The 18,451-nt window shown below is 38.6% G+C and overlaps 3 protein-coding genes across 3 annotated transcripts; all 3 read left to right on the forward strand.

Moving 5' to 3' along the window:
- The first annotated feature begins 3,954 nt into the window (after window positions 1-3,954).
- LOC117322802 (dentin sialophosphoprotein-like) lies at window positions 3,955-5,388 on the forward strand. Its single transcript, XM_033877746.1, has one exon. It carries the CDS (start codon window positions 3,955-3,957, stop codon window positions 5,386-5,388), a length of 1,434 nt encoding a protein of 477 aa, XP_033733637.1.
- A 310-nt stretch (window positions 5,389-5,698) lies between these two features.
- On the forward strand, window positions 5,699-8,401 carry LOC117322803 (dentin sialophosphoprotein-like). The gene has a single exon (XM_033877747.1). It carries the CDS (start codon window positions 5,699-5,701, stop codon window positions 8,399-8,401), a length of 2,703 nt encoding a protein of 900 aa, XP_033733638.1.
- Window positions 8,402-13,273: 4,872 nt separating this feature from the next.
- Window positions 13,274-17,974, forward strand: LOC117324495 (uncharacterized protein C20orf85 homolog). The gene is made up of 3 exons (XM_033880375.1): window positions 13,274-13,389; window positions 14,368-14,452; window positions 17,639-17,974. The coding sequence occupies exons 1-3, from the start codon at window positions 13,328-13,330 to the stop codon at window positions 17,891-17,893; spliced, it is 402 nt and encodes a 133-aa protein (XP_033736266.1). The 5' UTR covers window positions 13,274-13,327; the 3' UTR covers window positions 17,894-17,974.
- The last annotated feature ends 477 nt before the right edge of the window (window positions 17,975-18,451 follow it).

Consider the following 18,451-nt stretch of genomic DNA (forward strand, 5'->3'; position numbering starts at 1 on the left):
CAACTTATTTTTAGATGTATTTTTACCAAAAGAATATGGAAAACTTTAGCACCATTTATAAAAAGAGCAATCAACAGAATCTCAAACCAAGAAGAACTTTATACCATTTCTAAAACAGATGTTTTGTTTTCTTGTTACCATTTATATTTTAATTCGTCTTTAATTTTGAATACACAGTACTATCATCTTTGTTACAAAATTGCATATTTTGAAATCCAGAAACAAACGAAAATTTGAAAACCATGGGGAAAGCAAAATATGCTATATTTGATAACATCATGAATTCCATTAAAAATATTGGTGTTTATGCTTAAAACTTCAAAGAAATTTTAGTATTACGGAACGCATTGAAAAACACATTTGACACCTAGACCATGTATATCATTTTCAAAAAGGATTAATTAAAAGTTTCAAGATTAGTAAGCATAACAAATATTCGAGAAAATACACTGTTAATTTAATTAAATTAATATGTACATACTGTATAAGCAAAAAATAATACAATGAATCCTTATGCAATCAAATATTTTGTAATGTATCTCGATGGAAGTTGTGAGGAAGAATATGTAATCCCTAAATAAAAGAAATTTGAATAGAATAAATCTGGATGTAAAACACCAAAGGTTTAAGAAAGAGTAAGGTTTTAAAGCAAACTTACAGCAAACTTCCCCTTTTGGGGTCCCGCCTCTGTCCCCAGGGGTTGGACCAGCCTCATTTATATAAAATATGAACGCCCTCCTCAAGTGACGTTTGATACCAAAGTTGATAGTAGATCGCTTTGGAGTTAACGACATGGCTGTGAAACCTTAAAAGGATCATTGATCTGTATAAAATTACCAACAGACTCTACATGGCTGTGAGGCCTTAAAGGTAACAAAGAGCTGTAGAACATCACCCATAAAAACTCTACACGGCTGTGAGGACTAAACATGGACAATGAGATGTAATACATTACCAACGGACTTTACATATCACCCACAGACTTTACATATTACCCACAGACTCTACATGGCTGTGAGAACTAAACCTGGAAAATGAGATGTAAGACATTACCAACGGACTTTACATATTACCCACAGACTTTACATATTACCCACAGACTCTACATGGCTGTGAGAACTAAACCTGGAAAATGAGATGTAAGACATTACCAACGGACTTTACATATTACCCACAGACTTTACCTATTACCCACAGACTTTACATATTACCCACAGACTTTACATATTACCCATCAACGTTACATATTACCCACAGACTTTACATATTACCCACAGATTTTACATATCACTCACAGACTTTACATATTACCCACAGACTTTACATATCACTCACATACTTTACATATCACTCACAGACTATACATATTACCCACAGACTCTACATATTACCCACAGACTTTACATATCACCCACACACTTTACATATTACCCACATACTTTACATATTACCTACACACTTTACATATTACTCGCAGACTTTACATATTACCCACATACTTTACATATTACCTACAGACTTTACATATTACCCACAGACTTTACATATTACCCACAGACTTTACATATTACTCGCAGACTTTACATATTACCCACAGACTTACATATTACCCACAGACTTTACATATCCCTTACAGACTCTACATATTACCCACAGACTTTACATATTACCCACAAACTTTACATATTACCCGCAGACGTTACATATCACCCACACACTTTACATATTACCCACACATTTTACATATTACCCACACACTTTACATATTACATGTACCCACACACTTTACATATTACCCACACACTTTACATATCACTCACAGACTATACATATTACTCGCAGACTTTACATATTACCTACAGACTTTACATATTACCCGCAGACGTTACATATCACCGACACACTTTACATATTACCCACACACTTTACATATTACCCACACACTTTACATATTACATGTACCCACACACTTTACATATTACCCACACACTTTACATATTACTCGCAGACTTTACATATTTCCTACAGACTTTACATATTACCCACAGACTTTACATATTACCTACAGACTTTACATATTACCCACAGACTTTACATATTACCCACATACTTTACATATTTCCTACAGACTTTACATATTACCCACACACTTTACATATTACCTACACACTTTACATATTACCTACACACTTTACATATTACCCACAGACTTGACATATTACCTACACACTTTACATATTACCCACAGACTTTACATATCCCTTACAGACTCTACATATTACCCACAGACTTTACATATTACCCACAGACTTTACATATTACCCATAAACGTTACATATTACCTACACACTTTACATATTACCCACACACTTTACATATTACCCACACATTTTACATATTACCCACAGACTTTACATATTACCCGCAGACGTTACATATCACCCACACATTTTACATATTACCCGCAGACGTTACATATCACCCACACACTTTACATATTACCCACACATTTTACATATTACCCACAGACTTTACATATTACCCGCAGACGTTACATATCACCCACACACTTTACATATTACCCACACATTTTACATATTACCCACAGACTTTACATATTACCCGCAGACGTTACATATCACCCACACACTTTACATATTACCCACACATTTTACATATTACCCACAGACTTTACATATTACCCACAGACTTTACATATTACCCACAAACTTTACATATTACCCACAGACGTTACATATCACCTACAGACTTTACATATTACCCACAGACTTTACATATTACCCACAAACTTTACATATTACCCACAGACTTTATATATTACCCATAAACGTTACATATTACCCATAAACGTTACATATTACCTACACATTTTACATATTACCCACAGACTTTACATATTACCCACAAACTTTACATATTACCCACAAACTTTACATATTACCCACAGACTTTACATATTACCCATAAACGTTACATATTACCCATAAACGTTACATATTACCTACACATTTTACATATTACCCACAGACTTTACATATTACCCACAAACTTTACATATTACCCACAGACTTTACATATTACCCATAAACGTTACATATTACCCATAAACGTTACATATTACCTACACATTTTACATATTACCCACAGACTTTACATATTACCCACAAACTTTACATATTACCCACAGACTTTACATATTACCCACACACTTTTCATGGCTATGTATTTAGAACAACATGGAGTGATATATTTTTATTTATACCATGAAGTGATAATCTTCTATATAAAAACCTAACAAAAGGCATCGAGAGAGAATACCGTAAACGTTTATATTCTGTAGCACTCAAATATTAGCGCAAAACATAATTTAACAGATTAACACGAAGATGGAAAATGATTATGTAAAACAAGAAAGATATTAAGATACTTCAATTAACACAATTATGGACTGGTGCAATAATTATACTTGTCATAAAAAAGAGGATATTACGATACTTCAATTATCACAATGATGTACTGGCACACTAATTATACTTGTCTTAAAACAGACGATATTAAGATATTTAACAAAGTCATAATCTAACGGAAGTCTTCCATGCGAAAATTGCTAAAATAAAGTTCACCGTCAAAAGAAGTTGTTCTGTTGCAGTATTAGTTCTGTCCACATGGAGATAAAATCCTATAAAGAAATAACCATTTTGACTGTCCAAATATACAAAACGGCATAATCGTATTTTACCTACTTTTGCCTTGCAAAAATTCCTTATCGATATCACAATTCAACGAAAGGGTTTAAAGTTGATGGATTTCGTAATGGCTGTTTTGATGATAACTGCTGTGAAGTACGTACTTAATCAGTTTTGTTTTTGTTGATAACTGCTGTGAAGTAGGTACTTAATCAGGTTTTTTTTGGTTTTTTTTCAGATGAGAGACATGATGCTGGTAACACTTTACGTGCTAGCTAGCTTGCTATGCTATCCGGTCACAGCTGATACCTCCGTCGCCGATACAGGTGAAGTGGAAAACATAAATGAAATTGCAGATGCTGAAATCGACGCAGTGACAATCGTAGATGATCAGGCGAAGAGTGACGAGTTTAAGCAGGATAATTTCAATTTCGATTCAAATATAAAAACTGACGATGTAGGCGATAAAACGTCGATTACAGACGACGATACAGTTCCTATTAACAACGATGACACTGCAAATGTTAACAACGATGATCTTCTATCCAATAACAATCAAAATGAGGACAATAGAGCTTCTAACAACGACGATGCTAACACTTCCATTAGCGATAACAATAGCAGAGTTGACAACGATGATAACACTGATGACAATAATGACGATGCCACTGATAGCAGTAGTCCCAACGACAACGATGATGATGATGTTGATACCAGTGATGATAACGACAACGATGATAACACTGATAGCAGTGATGATAACGACAACGATGATAACACTGATAGCAGTGATGATAACGACAACGATGATAACATTGATAGCAGTGATGATAACGACAACGATGATGCCAGTGATAGCAGTGATGATAACGACAACGATGATGATGATGATGATGTTGATAGCAGTGATGATAACGACAACGATGATAACATTGATAGCAGTGATGATAACGACAACGATGATAACATTGATAGCAGTGATGATAACGACAACGATGATAACATTGATAGCAGTGATGATAACGACAAAGATGATGACAATGATAGCAGTGATGATAACGACAACGATGATGACAATGATAGCAGTGATGATAACGACAACGATGATACCAGTGATAGCGATAATGATGGTTTTGATAGCAGCGACTCAAACGACAATGATGATGATACTGATAGCAGTGACGATGACGACAACGATGATGACAGTGATAACGATGATACTGATAGCAGTGATTCTAATGATGATAACACTGATAGCAGTGACGATGACGACAACGATGATGAAAGTGATAACGACGATGACTCTGATAGCATTGATTCTAATGATGATAATACTGATAGCAGTGACGATGACGACAACGATGATGACAGTGATAGCGATGATAAAAACGAAAACGACGACAATTCTGATAGAAGCGACTCAAACGACAATGATGATGATACTGATAGCAGTGATGATGACGACACCGATGATGAAAGCGATAACGATGATGATAACGAAAACGACGATGATTCTGATAGCAGTGATTCTAATGATGATAATACTGATAGCAGTGACGATGACGACAACGACAATGATTCTGATAGCAGTGACTCTAATGATGATAATACTGATAGCAGTGACGATGACGACAACGATGACGAAAGTGATAACGATGATGATAACGGCAAACGACGATGATTCTGATAGCGGTGATTCTAATAGCAATAATGACGATACTGATAGCAGTGATGATGACGACAACGATGATGACAGTGATAACGATGATGATAACGACAGCGACGATGATTCTGATAGCAGTGATGACAATAATGCATCCAGCGATAATGATGGTGAGGATGATTTTTCAGCAATTGAAAAAAATAATGGTTCTCAAGAAGAAAGCACTTTCATTGTAAATTCAAACGTTGTTTCATTTGATGAACCAAACCTCGATGATGATGATAGTGATGACGATGACGATGATGATGTATCAGCGCTTCTAAGTTCGATGGAGGAAATAACTGAACTTGGTGAGATCATCATTAAAGATACTAAAAAATCAAAAGCAGGCGATACAAACATTCAAAACGACGTAAAAACAGGATCAGAGCAGACGGACGCACTTCTATCTACCATTTCAACATCCAAAGGAACTGCCACAATACCCCCACCGATGTCTTTGGCAGAACAACTTCAGATTCAAAGAGCTTCCACTACTGCCGACAATGGCCTTATCAGATCTCTCTTCGACGACTCCTCGATGTTAGATTTACTTCAAGATTCAGCTTCTCGTCGTAAGTCGGCAGTATCCGCGTCCAATGCATTATCATCCCTTCAGACAAATTTCCTGTTACGGGACCAAGCAGCAGTGTCTAGTTTTGTACAGTCGAGGCAAAGCGGGTCTTCAGGATCTGCCGAGGACAGCTCCGCTCAAGAGTCGGACACTGACGGTCATCTGCTTGCGAAAGCACTAGGATTAAAACCTTTGAGAACAGGTGGAACAAGAAATGATAGATTCGAATTAGACGAAGATTCAAAAGATCTTTCTAGCGCCACCGGAACCCGTGTGAGTCAGTTCGGATTATCGCCACCGGACAGGAACGCCCAAGACCGATTATCTGAGTTTGTTGCCGAGGATAGCTCCGTTCAAGAGTCGGACATTGACGGTCATCTGCTTGCGAAAGCACTAGGATTAAAACCTTTGAGAACAGGTGGAACAAGAAACGATAGATTCGAATTAGATGAAGATTCAAAAGTTCGTTCTAGTGCCACTGGAACACGTGTGAGCCAATTCGGATTATCACCACCGGACAGGAACGCCCAAGACCGATTATCTGAGTTTGTTGAAGGTTTAAGTCCTGCTGAGTTAGATGCCATGTTAGCGACAGATGACCTGACCAACTTTATTAACCTTGATATTTTTCCGGGAGCTCAAGGAATACCCGTTGATACATTTGAGGGGCCGCCTACACCTTTAGAGGACACCATGTTCAATAGTGATTCATTATTTGATATAGAAGATATGCTTTCTGACTTCGGTATCACTGTTCCACAACAGGATGAGTTATCATTAATACAAAATGCAAACCAATTTGGCAGTGAAATGCAGACGTCTTCTTCCATTCCTGTGTCTAGTAGCAAATCGACGGCTACTCAATCCAACGGAAGAGGTGCTATGTCACAAATACAAGCAGGTCGGGTGCCGTCTGGGTTTCAACAGTCGTCAACTTTCGTTTCGTCAAATCGAGATTCTGTCCGACAAGATACGTCTAGGTCATCGTCTCAGGAACCAATTAATGGCCGATCTCTGGGCCGTCAGTTCGGGTCCACAGACATTCCGTCATCAGCTGGGTCACTATCAAGTCTGGGACAGAATGGTCAGGCCTTGCCTTCCTCGTCGCCAACACTGTCAGATATCATATCCTTTATATTTAATGATGAATCAGCGACGCAGGGGAAAGGGAATGGTGCTTTTGGATCAAACGCAAATGCCATGGAACAGACGGCTAGCGAATTCCAGTCGACATTACAGGGACGGGGAACAAATACGTTCGGGTCACGATCCCAAGAAAAGGGTCAAGGAGCTTTCATATCAACATCACAACGAAAAGGGACAAGCGAGTTCCAGTCAGCGTCCTCAAGAGATAGAAGTAGTATATCAGGGTCAAAAGTACAAGGGACTGCGGCGTTAAAATCTAATGGACAGAATGGGGGCGCTTTCGTGGCACGGTCTCTCGGACAGAGGACTGGTGCATTCGAGTCAGCAGCCTTGGGACAGGGGACTAGTGCATTCGAGTCAGCGTCATTAGGAGACGGAAATAGTGCTTTCGAATCGGCGTCCTTGGGAGACGGGACCGGCGCATTCGGGTCGGCGTCCTTGGGAGACGGGACCGGCGCATTCGGGTCGGCGTCCTTGGGAGCCGGGACCGGCGCATTCGGATCGGCGTCCTTGGGAGACGGGACCGACGCATTCGGTTCGGCGTCTGTAGGACAGGGGGCTGGTGCTATTGAGTTACAAGGAAATAGCCTATGGCAAGCAATTAGTCGGAGAGGTCATGATTTATCGATAGATAGAGATATAACAAATGTGTTGACTTACCTAGAGAATAGAAACAGTTTCATTAATGGAAAAGGCCAGGATACGAGCCTCCTCAGTACATTGGGAAAATCCGATGCACAAACCTCTTTAAGTGCCTTGGTATCTCGAAACAATGCTAATATCGATTCTTTCATTGACAGTTTGCTGGAAACAGGTAATAATTTAGACCTAATAAGTGAACTTTTCGAAGACCAGGACACAAATGATGACAATACATTAATGTTTCGTAGTAATAGTGAACAGGACTCGAACGATTCCAGTGATGAGAATGATGACGATTCTGCAGAACAAAATTCTAGTGAAACAAAACTAGATACACAAAACTCAAGCGAATCTAAGGACGATGATTCAGGTGAAGACAATGACGATGATTCAGGTGAGGGCAATGATGATAATTCGACAGGAAACGAATCGAGTGAAAATAACTCCAGTCAACAAAATTCGGATGATTCTACAGAAAACAGTTCGAGACAAGATGATTCAGATGGCGAAGACTCAAATGAAACAGACTCTTTCAACTTTAGCTCGAGTCAACTTGATTTTAGTGATCTCGACTTAGATTACTTAGATGACGGAGATATTGATGAGTTATTTAAACTACTTGATGTTTGAACGAAATCTTCTGAAATCAAGATAATCATAGCTCGTGTATTCTATTGTACGAGGTTAGAAGACCACTCTAACAATCTATACAGATACAACCGTTGTTTTGATATTAGCCGTGGCATCAACATAAAGCATACCAATAAACGTCTTAACATAATGATATCATTTACTCTACCACAGATAAGTAGAATATCATCAACCGTGTGTCCTTCCTAAAGAGCTGTTTATGAAAAATATACATCACATAATTATGCAGACTGGTATTAGATTTATCTTATTATGTGAAATTACCAAGCGATAACAAGCCATTTAAAACTAGTACAAGACGTATGTAAGGGACAATGAATTTTTATTTGCTGTAACTAGTATCTGATTCTGTTTCTCTGATGTAAGAAAATCAAACCCTACAAAAAACTTTACATTCGGAATAGCTAGTCGAATATGAAATAGCTCTGAAAATTCTAAAAACAGAACAACATTGGATTTGAAAAGGGTCATACAACAGAAAAAAAGTCAGTTCAGTGTATTAAACAGCTATCGTTTACCCTGTGTACATATTGTTGTAGTCTTTTAACAGTCCGGCCATATACACACGTCACATTAAGGGCTGATGGCCCAAAGAGAGATTTGGAGAGAGGAGAATGTCTTTTGGTGATTAATATCTTTGAGTGCTTGCTAATTTCCACACTTACATTTCATTATCGTACCAAAACAGTAGTAGATTAAACACATGTGATAGCCACTTACTCAGTTTTCTGACTTTTTGTGTAATTTATGGATTTGAATGAATTATACACAATGTCTTTACACGTGTACATAATCAAGAGGTTTTCGGTGATAGAGTCAAATCGTTAAAACAAGTAAATAGATACGAAAATAATTAATTTCACCAATCCTCTGAATAAATATTCATTTTGTTTGAAACTTTTGGCAAAATCTGGAATTTTGAATCATCGAAAATCCTAGGATCACAATATCGTGTGTTGACAACCTCAGTTGATAGCTTCCTCTCTTATTTTTCGGTTAGCATTATCATATAGATCATGAAACACGAGTATCGACAATAACGCATTAAAATGCCGGTCAAGGTCGATTACACGGTATCCTTTTATGTAAATCATAGAAAGATGAAACTTTTATTAAAAATTGGCATATAAATATAAATATATGTACAAAAAAAGGTTCTTGTTGATTTTTGTTGATGTTTTGGTTAGCGTCCTTGCTATAACCAGGTCAATACCTGTATGAGGACGGATGTCTAAGGGGGCGCCAACAGTCAAAGTCACGTGAGGACGGATGTCTAAGGGGACGCCAACAGTCAAAGTCACGTGAGGACGGATGTCAAAGGGGACGCCAACAGTCAAAGTCACGTGAGGACGGATGTCTAAGGGGACGCCAACAGTCAAAGTCACGTGAGGACGGATGTCTAAGAGGAAGCCAACAGTCAAAGTCACGTGAGGACGGATGTCTAAGGGGACGCCAACAGTCAAGTCACGTGAGGACGGCTTTCAATGGGGAGGCCGACAGTCAGGGTCATATAAGAACGGGTGTATAGGGCGATGACGACAGGCTGGGGATGTGAAGACGGGTATCTAGGGGACACCACTAACCAGGATCAATGGGGACTGGTATCTAGGGGACACAACTAACCAGGGTCATATGAGGACGGGTGTCTAGGGGACACCACTAACCAGGGTCATATGAGGACGGGTATCTAGGGGACACCACTAACCAGGGTCATATGAGGACGGGTATCTAGGGGACACCACTAACCAGGGTCATATGAGGACGGGTATCTAGGGGACACCACTAACCAGGGTCATATGAGGACGGGTATCTAGGGGACACCAATAACCAGGGTCATATGAGGACGGGTATCTAGGGGACACCAATAACCAGGGTCATATGAGGACGGGTATCTAGGGGACACCACCAGGGTCATATGAGGACGGGTATCTAGGGGACACCACTAACCAGGGTTATATGAGGACGGGTATCTAGGGGACACCAATTACCAGGGTCATATGAGGACGGGTATCTAGGGGACACCACTAACCAGGGTCATATGAGGACGGGTATCTTGGGGACACCACTAACCAGGGTTATATGAGGACGGGTATCTAGGGGACACCACTAACCAGGGTCATATGAGGACGGGTATCTAGGGGACACCAATTACCAGGGTTATATGAGGACGGGTATCTTGGGGACACCACTAACCAGGGTCATATGAGGACGGGTATCTAGGGGACACCACTAACCAGGGTCATATGAGGACGGGTATCTAGGGGACACCAATAACCAGGGTTATATGAGGACGGGTATCTAGGGGACACCAATAACCAGGGTTATATGAAGACGGGTATCTAGGGGACACCAATAGCCAGGGTCATATGAGGACGGGTGTCTAGGAGACACCACTAACCAGGGTCATATGAGGACGGGTATCTAGGGAACACCACTAACCAGGGTCATATGAGGATGTGTGCCTAATAGAACACTTACAACGACGTTTAAAGTAAAAATTCAAATAAGAACAGAAACGAGAAGGAAGACACCCAACCTGCCTCCGTGGAAACAGCACTATTCACAGTACTCTTGGCAGAAGTCATAAGAGCGGGATAAACCAGTTTTTACAAATGTCCCTTACACAGAAGAATTCGGAGAAACCTTAGACTCTGATCCTGTCTATCGTACAATTAGTCGTACATCTCACACATAAATATACCTACCTACAACGTTTTTGTGATATAGCCTATACTAATTTGATATTCTAAGTCCCACTGTGTTTTGACATTGGTTAGGTTTATGAAATTGTTATTATTTCTATGACTTTTATAAATTACGCATGTAAGATAAGAAAAAAAACCATTGTACAGTGTAGATCATGATACGGACGTTCGGGGAAATAAGGATATTAATTCTAGTAAGGGACGGTACCCACATGTACATGTTCGGTCCCATACTGTATCGACATGAAATTCTCTAAAACCGGAAGTGAGGTTCTGGTGGCCATCTTGGACTCCCCAGTGAGGTAACTAGTAAATTATTCCAATAAAAATGTCAGCAGGACTCGGTTATACTGAAAATAATTTCGTAAGCTAGTCACGTTTATACCATTCCTATGGCTAGCTAAGTTGTCATTCATCATATTTATTATAAAAGATATTTTATAAAGTATTGTATATATCTTATATGTTTATAAGATAATCATATTATTTCTTTATAAGATACCTTTATATGTTTATTAGATATATTATTGTTTATGGGATATCTTAAAGTATATAAGATGTCTTACATAATTCGGTTGATTAGTGGATCAACTTTACTCCATTATGATAACTTGGCTTAACATACACATAACAATGGAGACGAATTTCAGATTATCAGCTTATTGAAAACGTAGTTTTAGACGTAGACAAGAATTAAGAACATTTTCTGTTACACTGACCGAGTTCGTGTTATTTGTTGTAAATGAGTAATTACACTCCGGTGGGTTTTAAGCGTTTGTGTGTCAGCGATCAAACACGACCTTGCTACACGTCATTAGCTCATTGACAGATTCTTGGGGTAGTGCGCATGCATATATTGCAATGGATTGGTTACGTCAGACATAACAAATCGCTATCGTGTATTGATGGCGTTAAATGATTTACGTCTAGCCGATGTAATAGTACTTTTCTAAACGTACCTATATATATACACTAAGTGCAATGTGTTTTAGTTTTTTTGTTTTTCTCTTGGCATTCACTTCTTTTCTGTATAATTAGAGTCTGCAATGTCATGAATAAAATGACAATGGTTTTATTCTCGAAAACTAACAATCTAATTAAAATATAGATACGTTACATGGTGAAAATCTAACGACATCGCATAAGGGGTAACGACAGGATGACCATTTGGATTAACCAATCAAATTACTACTTACAGAATCTAGGAAGGGAATTTCGTATGTGCTGAATCAATCTGTTTCAAGTCATTTCGTCCAACGAAGCATTTAGCTATACATGCTGTAACGAAATGGTTAACTTCAGATGCATGATGTGACGAATAGGTGAGATCGATGACATCGAAAAATTGACAATTTGAAAGTGAAATATTGAGATAACAAATGTCATCAGAACGTGACCTCTTATGTGATGTCGTTAGATGTCCGTAACGTAGTGAGAATGACCATCTAGTTTTTAATTAGATTGGAAAACTAATACAGTAGTGCAGATAAAAGTCTGTAGATCGGAGACTTTGATAGGATGGACAGACGTCCATAGTTCAAATAAGTTGATACTTTCGTTGGAGACAAGTTGGAAGGAGGGAAAGAAGATCTAAACTATCCTATGTTCAAAAAATACCTTCTATATCGGCCATATATTTGAGTGTGCATGCTAAAATTACCCGAGTGTTTTGTCAACATAAGGATTGATATCGAGTGTTTCTCTATCACTGTCTTTCCTAGCACGAATATTCATACACTGCCGACCATCTGTCAGAAATTGTCCGTCCGTCGTCCAGAGCTACCCAATCGCAACTATATCTTTCCGTCAGAATATTCTATAGATAGCTTCATTCTATACTTGGTGTCTATGGTGACGGAAGGATTGGCGGGTTTTACGCGAGTAGAACAACGGGATTTATTTTCATTAGAGTGCATTTTGTAGATTAACATGAAATGATGTTTTGCATGGTTTCCTAATAACTTATCAAGTATTCGAAATATATCTAAAACGTGTAAATTGTTGGAAAAAAGAAAACCCATATCATTACTGGTTCAATGTGATTAAAATCAGCTGTAACATGGCTACGTTAATAGTTTTTGATTGTTTATGTCACGTGGTGTTCACACTGCACCTAGTTATATTGTGACGTCATCAATATTGTGACGTCACCTGTCCTCATCAGTCCATCGCTTCCTGCGGTGTGTAGCAACGTGAAGTGATGGGGTCAAAAGACAAGAAAATCGCCCAGCATCTGAATTTCGTCCACAATGACCAAATATGGTAGGTCGTCTGAGTGTTCGCTTATCTTGATTACAATGTACGTTGATATCAGGAGAAAATTATACAAATCATTTCATTTCCACAGCTAGATGACGACTAAAGAGGAAATATCTCCAACTTATCGAACCCACTTATGAAATTAATTCTTTTTGTAATTACATGTCGGCTTAATATATATATGTGTGTGTTACAAAAACATTCACTACATGGCACGCGCTGCCATCACATCGATTCAACTCGCGATGTTATTTAGTTAAACCTTTAAGTTATATTTTTTTTATTTATTTATTTATCTTTTCATTTATTCATTCACATTTAACATATGTACACCACCCAAGATGCTTTATAATTAATCATAATAGGCCCTCGGCGAATTAATCATCGGCCGAGGGGGATCGTTTTTACAACATAACGATACTTATTGCTGTTTATACCCACTATGTTTGTGTAACAGTTCCATGTTCTATGTCTATATGTGATCGTATGTAATTTACCTGTCTTGATAAAGGGGCAGATTGCCTCGAAAATTCGACAATTTACATTGTACTTGTCTGTATTGTCGCTATTACTACTCGACAATTATATATGTGTGTGTATTTTCAAAACAAAAAAACAAATATATTCAGATCGACCTCTTTCTATAACTTCATGTACCGTACAACTACCTTTACAACATTGTAACTCAAGTCTGTTTTCAGTATCAGGGTATAAGCTGCGGCCGTCCGAGGTACCACACAACGACATATAAATATATATATATATATCTGGTACCATACAACGACATATAAATATATATATGTCTCTGGTACCATACAACGACATATATATATATATATGTCTCTGGTACCATACAACGACATATATATATATATATGTCTCTGGTACCATACAACGACATATATAGATATATATATGTCCCCGGTACCATACAACGACATATAAATTAAAATCATATTAAATGCTGTTATTCGTTTTAAGGAAGGATCATGTTCGCCATGAGACAATGTCCCAGAGACTGCGATGGCCAGCAAAATGGGGCTACCTTGTACACGAGTACGAGTCGGTAAGTAAGATATCACGGCTACCTTGTACACGAGTACGAGTCGGTAAGTAAGATATCACGGCTACCTTATACACGAGTACGAGTCGGTAAGTAATATATCACGGCTACCTTATACACGAGTACGAGTCGGTAAGTAAGATATCAAGGCTACCTTATACACGAGTACGAGTCGGTAAGTAAGATAGCACGGCTACCTTATACACCAGTACGAGTCGGTAAGTAAGATATCACGGCTACCTTATACACGAGTACGAGTCGGTAAGTAAGATACCACGGCTACCTTATACACGAGTACGAGTCGGTTAGTAAGATATCACGGCTACCTTATACACGAGTACGAGTCGGTAAGTAAGATATCACGGCTACCTTATACACGAGTACGAGTCGGTAAGTAAGATATCACGGCTACCTTATACACGAGTACGAGTCGGTAAGTAAGATAGCCACGGCTACCTTATACACGAGTACGAGTCGGTAAGTAAGATATCACGGCTACCTTATACACGAGTACGAGTCGGTAAGTAAGATATCACGGCTACCTTATACACGAGTACGAGTCGGTAAGTAAGATATCACGGCTACCTTATACACGAGTACGAGTCGGTAAGTAAGATATCACGGCTACCTTATACACGAGTACGAGTCGGTAAGTAAGATATCACGGCTACCTTATACACGAGTACGAGTCGGTAAGATATCACGGCTACCTTATACACGAGTACGAGTCGGTAAGTAAGATATCACGGCTACCTTATACACGAGTACGAGTCGGTAGTAAGATATCACGGCTACCTTATACACGAGTACGAGTCGGTAGTAAGATATCACGGCTACCTTATACACGAGTACGAGTCGGTAAGTAAGATATCACGGCTACCTTATACACGAGTACGAGTCGGTAAGTAAGATATCACGGCTACCTTATACACGAGTACGAGTCGGTAAGTAAGATATCACGGCTACCTTATACACGAGTACGAGTCGGTAAGTAAGATATCACGGCTACCTTATACACGAGTACGAGTCGGTAAGTAAGATATCACGGCTACCTTATACACGAGTACGAGTCGGTAAGTAAGATATCAAGGCTACCTTATACACGAGTACGAGTCGGTAAGTAAGATATCACGGCTACCTTATACACGAGTACGAGTCGGTAAGTAAGATATCACGGCTACCTTATACACGAGTACGAGTCGGTAAGTAAGATATCACGGATACCTTATACACGAGTACGAGTCGGTAAGTAAGATATCACGGCTACCTTATACACGAGTACGAGTCGGTAAGTAAGATATCACGGCTACCTTATACACGAGTACGAGTCGGTAAGTAAGATATCACGGGTAGCATCAAGTGTAATATTAGAAGAAATCCTTTCTACAAGGTAGCAAATCTAGATTATCAGGACGGGTGGGTGAGTGGGATTTTGAATTAAACAAGCAAACGGACACTAACCATACGAGATACTTGTCCATCTGCGTTCAGTCGTCCCAATCGGCTACATACGAGTTTACAGGAATCGAGCCCGGGTCAAAAGTCTTTCCGCAAAATGGCCGTCGTGTTACAAAATCCTCTGTATTTTTGTTATTACTGAAAAATGTAAAACAAATCTTACCCTAATATTTGGTGATTGAACCATTTGCTCTCAGTACATTACGGATTCTTTTTGGGAATAGAGGTATATAGTGACCTTATCTAGACCGAAGTGATGGAGTGCCAAATCTCGGACGCAACACGGATTAGGTCTTGCTTGTTGTGAATTTCGCTCATTCTCTTTTGGAGACGTAATTTTAAATGTCGCCATACATGTAAATTGTTCGTCTGCTTCCAAGCAATGGTGTGCCGAGATCGGTGGGGAGTGGCATTATTATCCTGGAATATCCACGGCCGATTACCAAAAAAAAAAATTGGTCACAACTGGCCAAATATTTTCATTAGGAATTACTGAATATCTATATATTTTTGGGAAATAATATTTCCTTCGACTGGTACGAAAGTCCATACTCCATCATACGCAACACATCCCCAAAACACGACAGTACTCCTTACAACTACGGGTGACCTGCATGTCTCTCCTAGACAGTAAGATGACCATGCACTTTTCATAATCTTTCCGCCAAACATGGGACTTAATTACCGTTTTCTATCATTATTTCGGTTTCATCAGAGAATATAACTTTTTTTACAATAATCATTTACAGTTTCGTGGAGCTTCGATCTGCACCATGCCCGTCCCTTTAAACAGATTGTTCAGGGATATGATTTTTTTTTTTATTTACTATTCTTCTTTTGAATCCATGAAAAAACAGACGTCTTTTAACAGAAGATTCACTCAATTTTACACAAGTTTCTACATTAAAAGTGTTTGTTATATCCTTCAATTTTTTTCTTCTATTGATCTTGACATTGCGCAAAAGTTTCCTATCGGACCGTGCACTGTATTTCCGGGGTCGCCCACTTCTTTCTTTGATTTCCAGAGAACCTCTTTGTCGATATCTTTTTAGAAATGTGTGTACAGTCGATGGATTAATACTCAATATTTCTGATATCTTTCTTCTATGGAACAATTGAATTGAACGTACATTGTATCTTTAATTAAATCTATTCAATTAGAGATAGGTCCAATTCAATTAGAGATAGGTTTAAATCAATTGAATTAGGTTCAATAAGTCTTATTTAAACCTATCTTTAACAGAATTGTATCTATCTTCAATTGAATTGTACCTATCTCTAATTGAATTGAACCTATCTCTAATTGAATTAGACCTATCTTTAATTGAATTGAACCTATCTTCAATTATTTGAAGATAGGTTCAATTAATTGAATATATGTTAATTTGGCGTTCCATATTCTTCCACTAATTCCGTCGTCATCCAGTCGAATTATCGCTTCCTTTAACCCAACACTCAGTTGTTTACGTTAGTCGGTCATTGTGACAGCAGACGGCACACGGACAAAGAGCGATAACTCTAACGATAAAACTTTGGGGCAGCGGTTGTTGAGATATCGAACCAAAAAATGATGCGAGGCAACATGCGGCGGCCATTGAGCGGAAAGACTTTTGACCCGGCAGTGCAATAACAATCCTCCATGTCGTTACTATTATTACATAAACTCTAAAATATTTTTTAAAGAAGGAAAGCTACTGCTTTCATTGTTTTCAAATATTGTATTTCCAATAGATGAGTCGCCAGCTGCAAGGACAGCCAAGCCCTGTGTGTCGCCCGCGGACGCCCTACTCTCGTTTCAACACTAATAAACTGCCTCCTATTAACAAGCCCAGGAATAGACAACTAGACTTCCCGGTGACAACAACACAGCAGATCGGTTGGAAAGTCACAAAGCCCGACCACCAGCTCGAGAAATACGGACCCGACTCAAAGGGTCAGTGCGGTATCCTCCGGTTGCTACGGTGGCCACAGGAGAGCGCGCCATAACAACGAGAGATAAAATAAAAACATGTATTTTTTCATACGTTCACATGTTACTTTAGAATAGAATAAATAGTATTCATCTAATTTCTACCAGTTCCTTTTTCTTTAACATTGGCCTTCATTGTATACCCAAGGTCAAGGTCACCTCTACTGAAAATAGAAAAAGGCTCAGAGATGTCGTCTTTCTACCACTTCTTTTTTTTTTGCGATTTTTGTAAAATTCAATACAATGACAGAGTACTGGAATCAGCTTGAACATGTTTGAAAGTCATTAATTTACTAACAATGTCAAGGACGGTGATGTCTAGTTCTTTTGTGTCATTACTATTGTACATCAATCACGCTTTTAACATGCGTAACTTATCTTTTGATATACACAACAACAGTTTCATTAAGACACTCCGGAAGGGCTCCTACTTTAACGGAAACGAAGATTTTCAATTATGCTTGTCAACTTCTTTTCCATAATAAATTAAGTTCAGGTGGGTGAATATATGTCCAAATTTAAACATTTCCTCGCCTCAATGACTCATTGTATTTTATATTGAAACTCGCAGTCGA

Source organism: Pecten maximus, chromosome 3, assembly GCF_902652985.1.
Source record: "Pecten maximus chromosome 3, xPecMax1.1, whole genome shotgun sequence".
Lineage (NCBI taxonomy): Eukaryota > Metazoa > Mollusca > Bivalvia > Pectinida > Pectinidae > Pecten > Pecten maximus.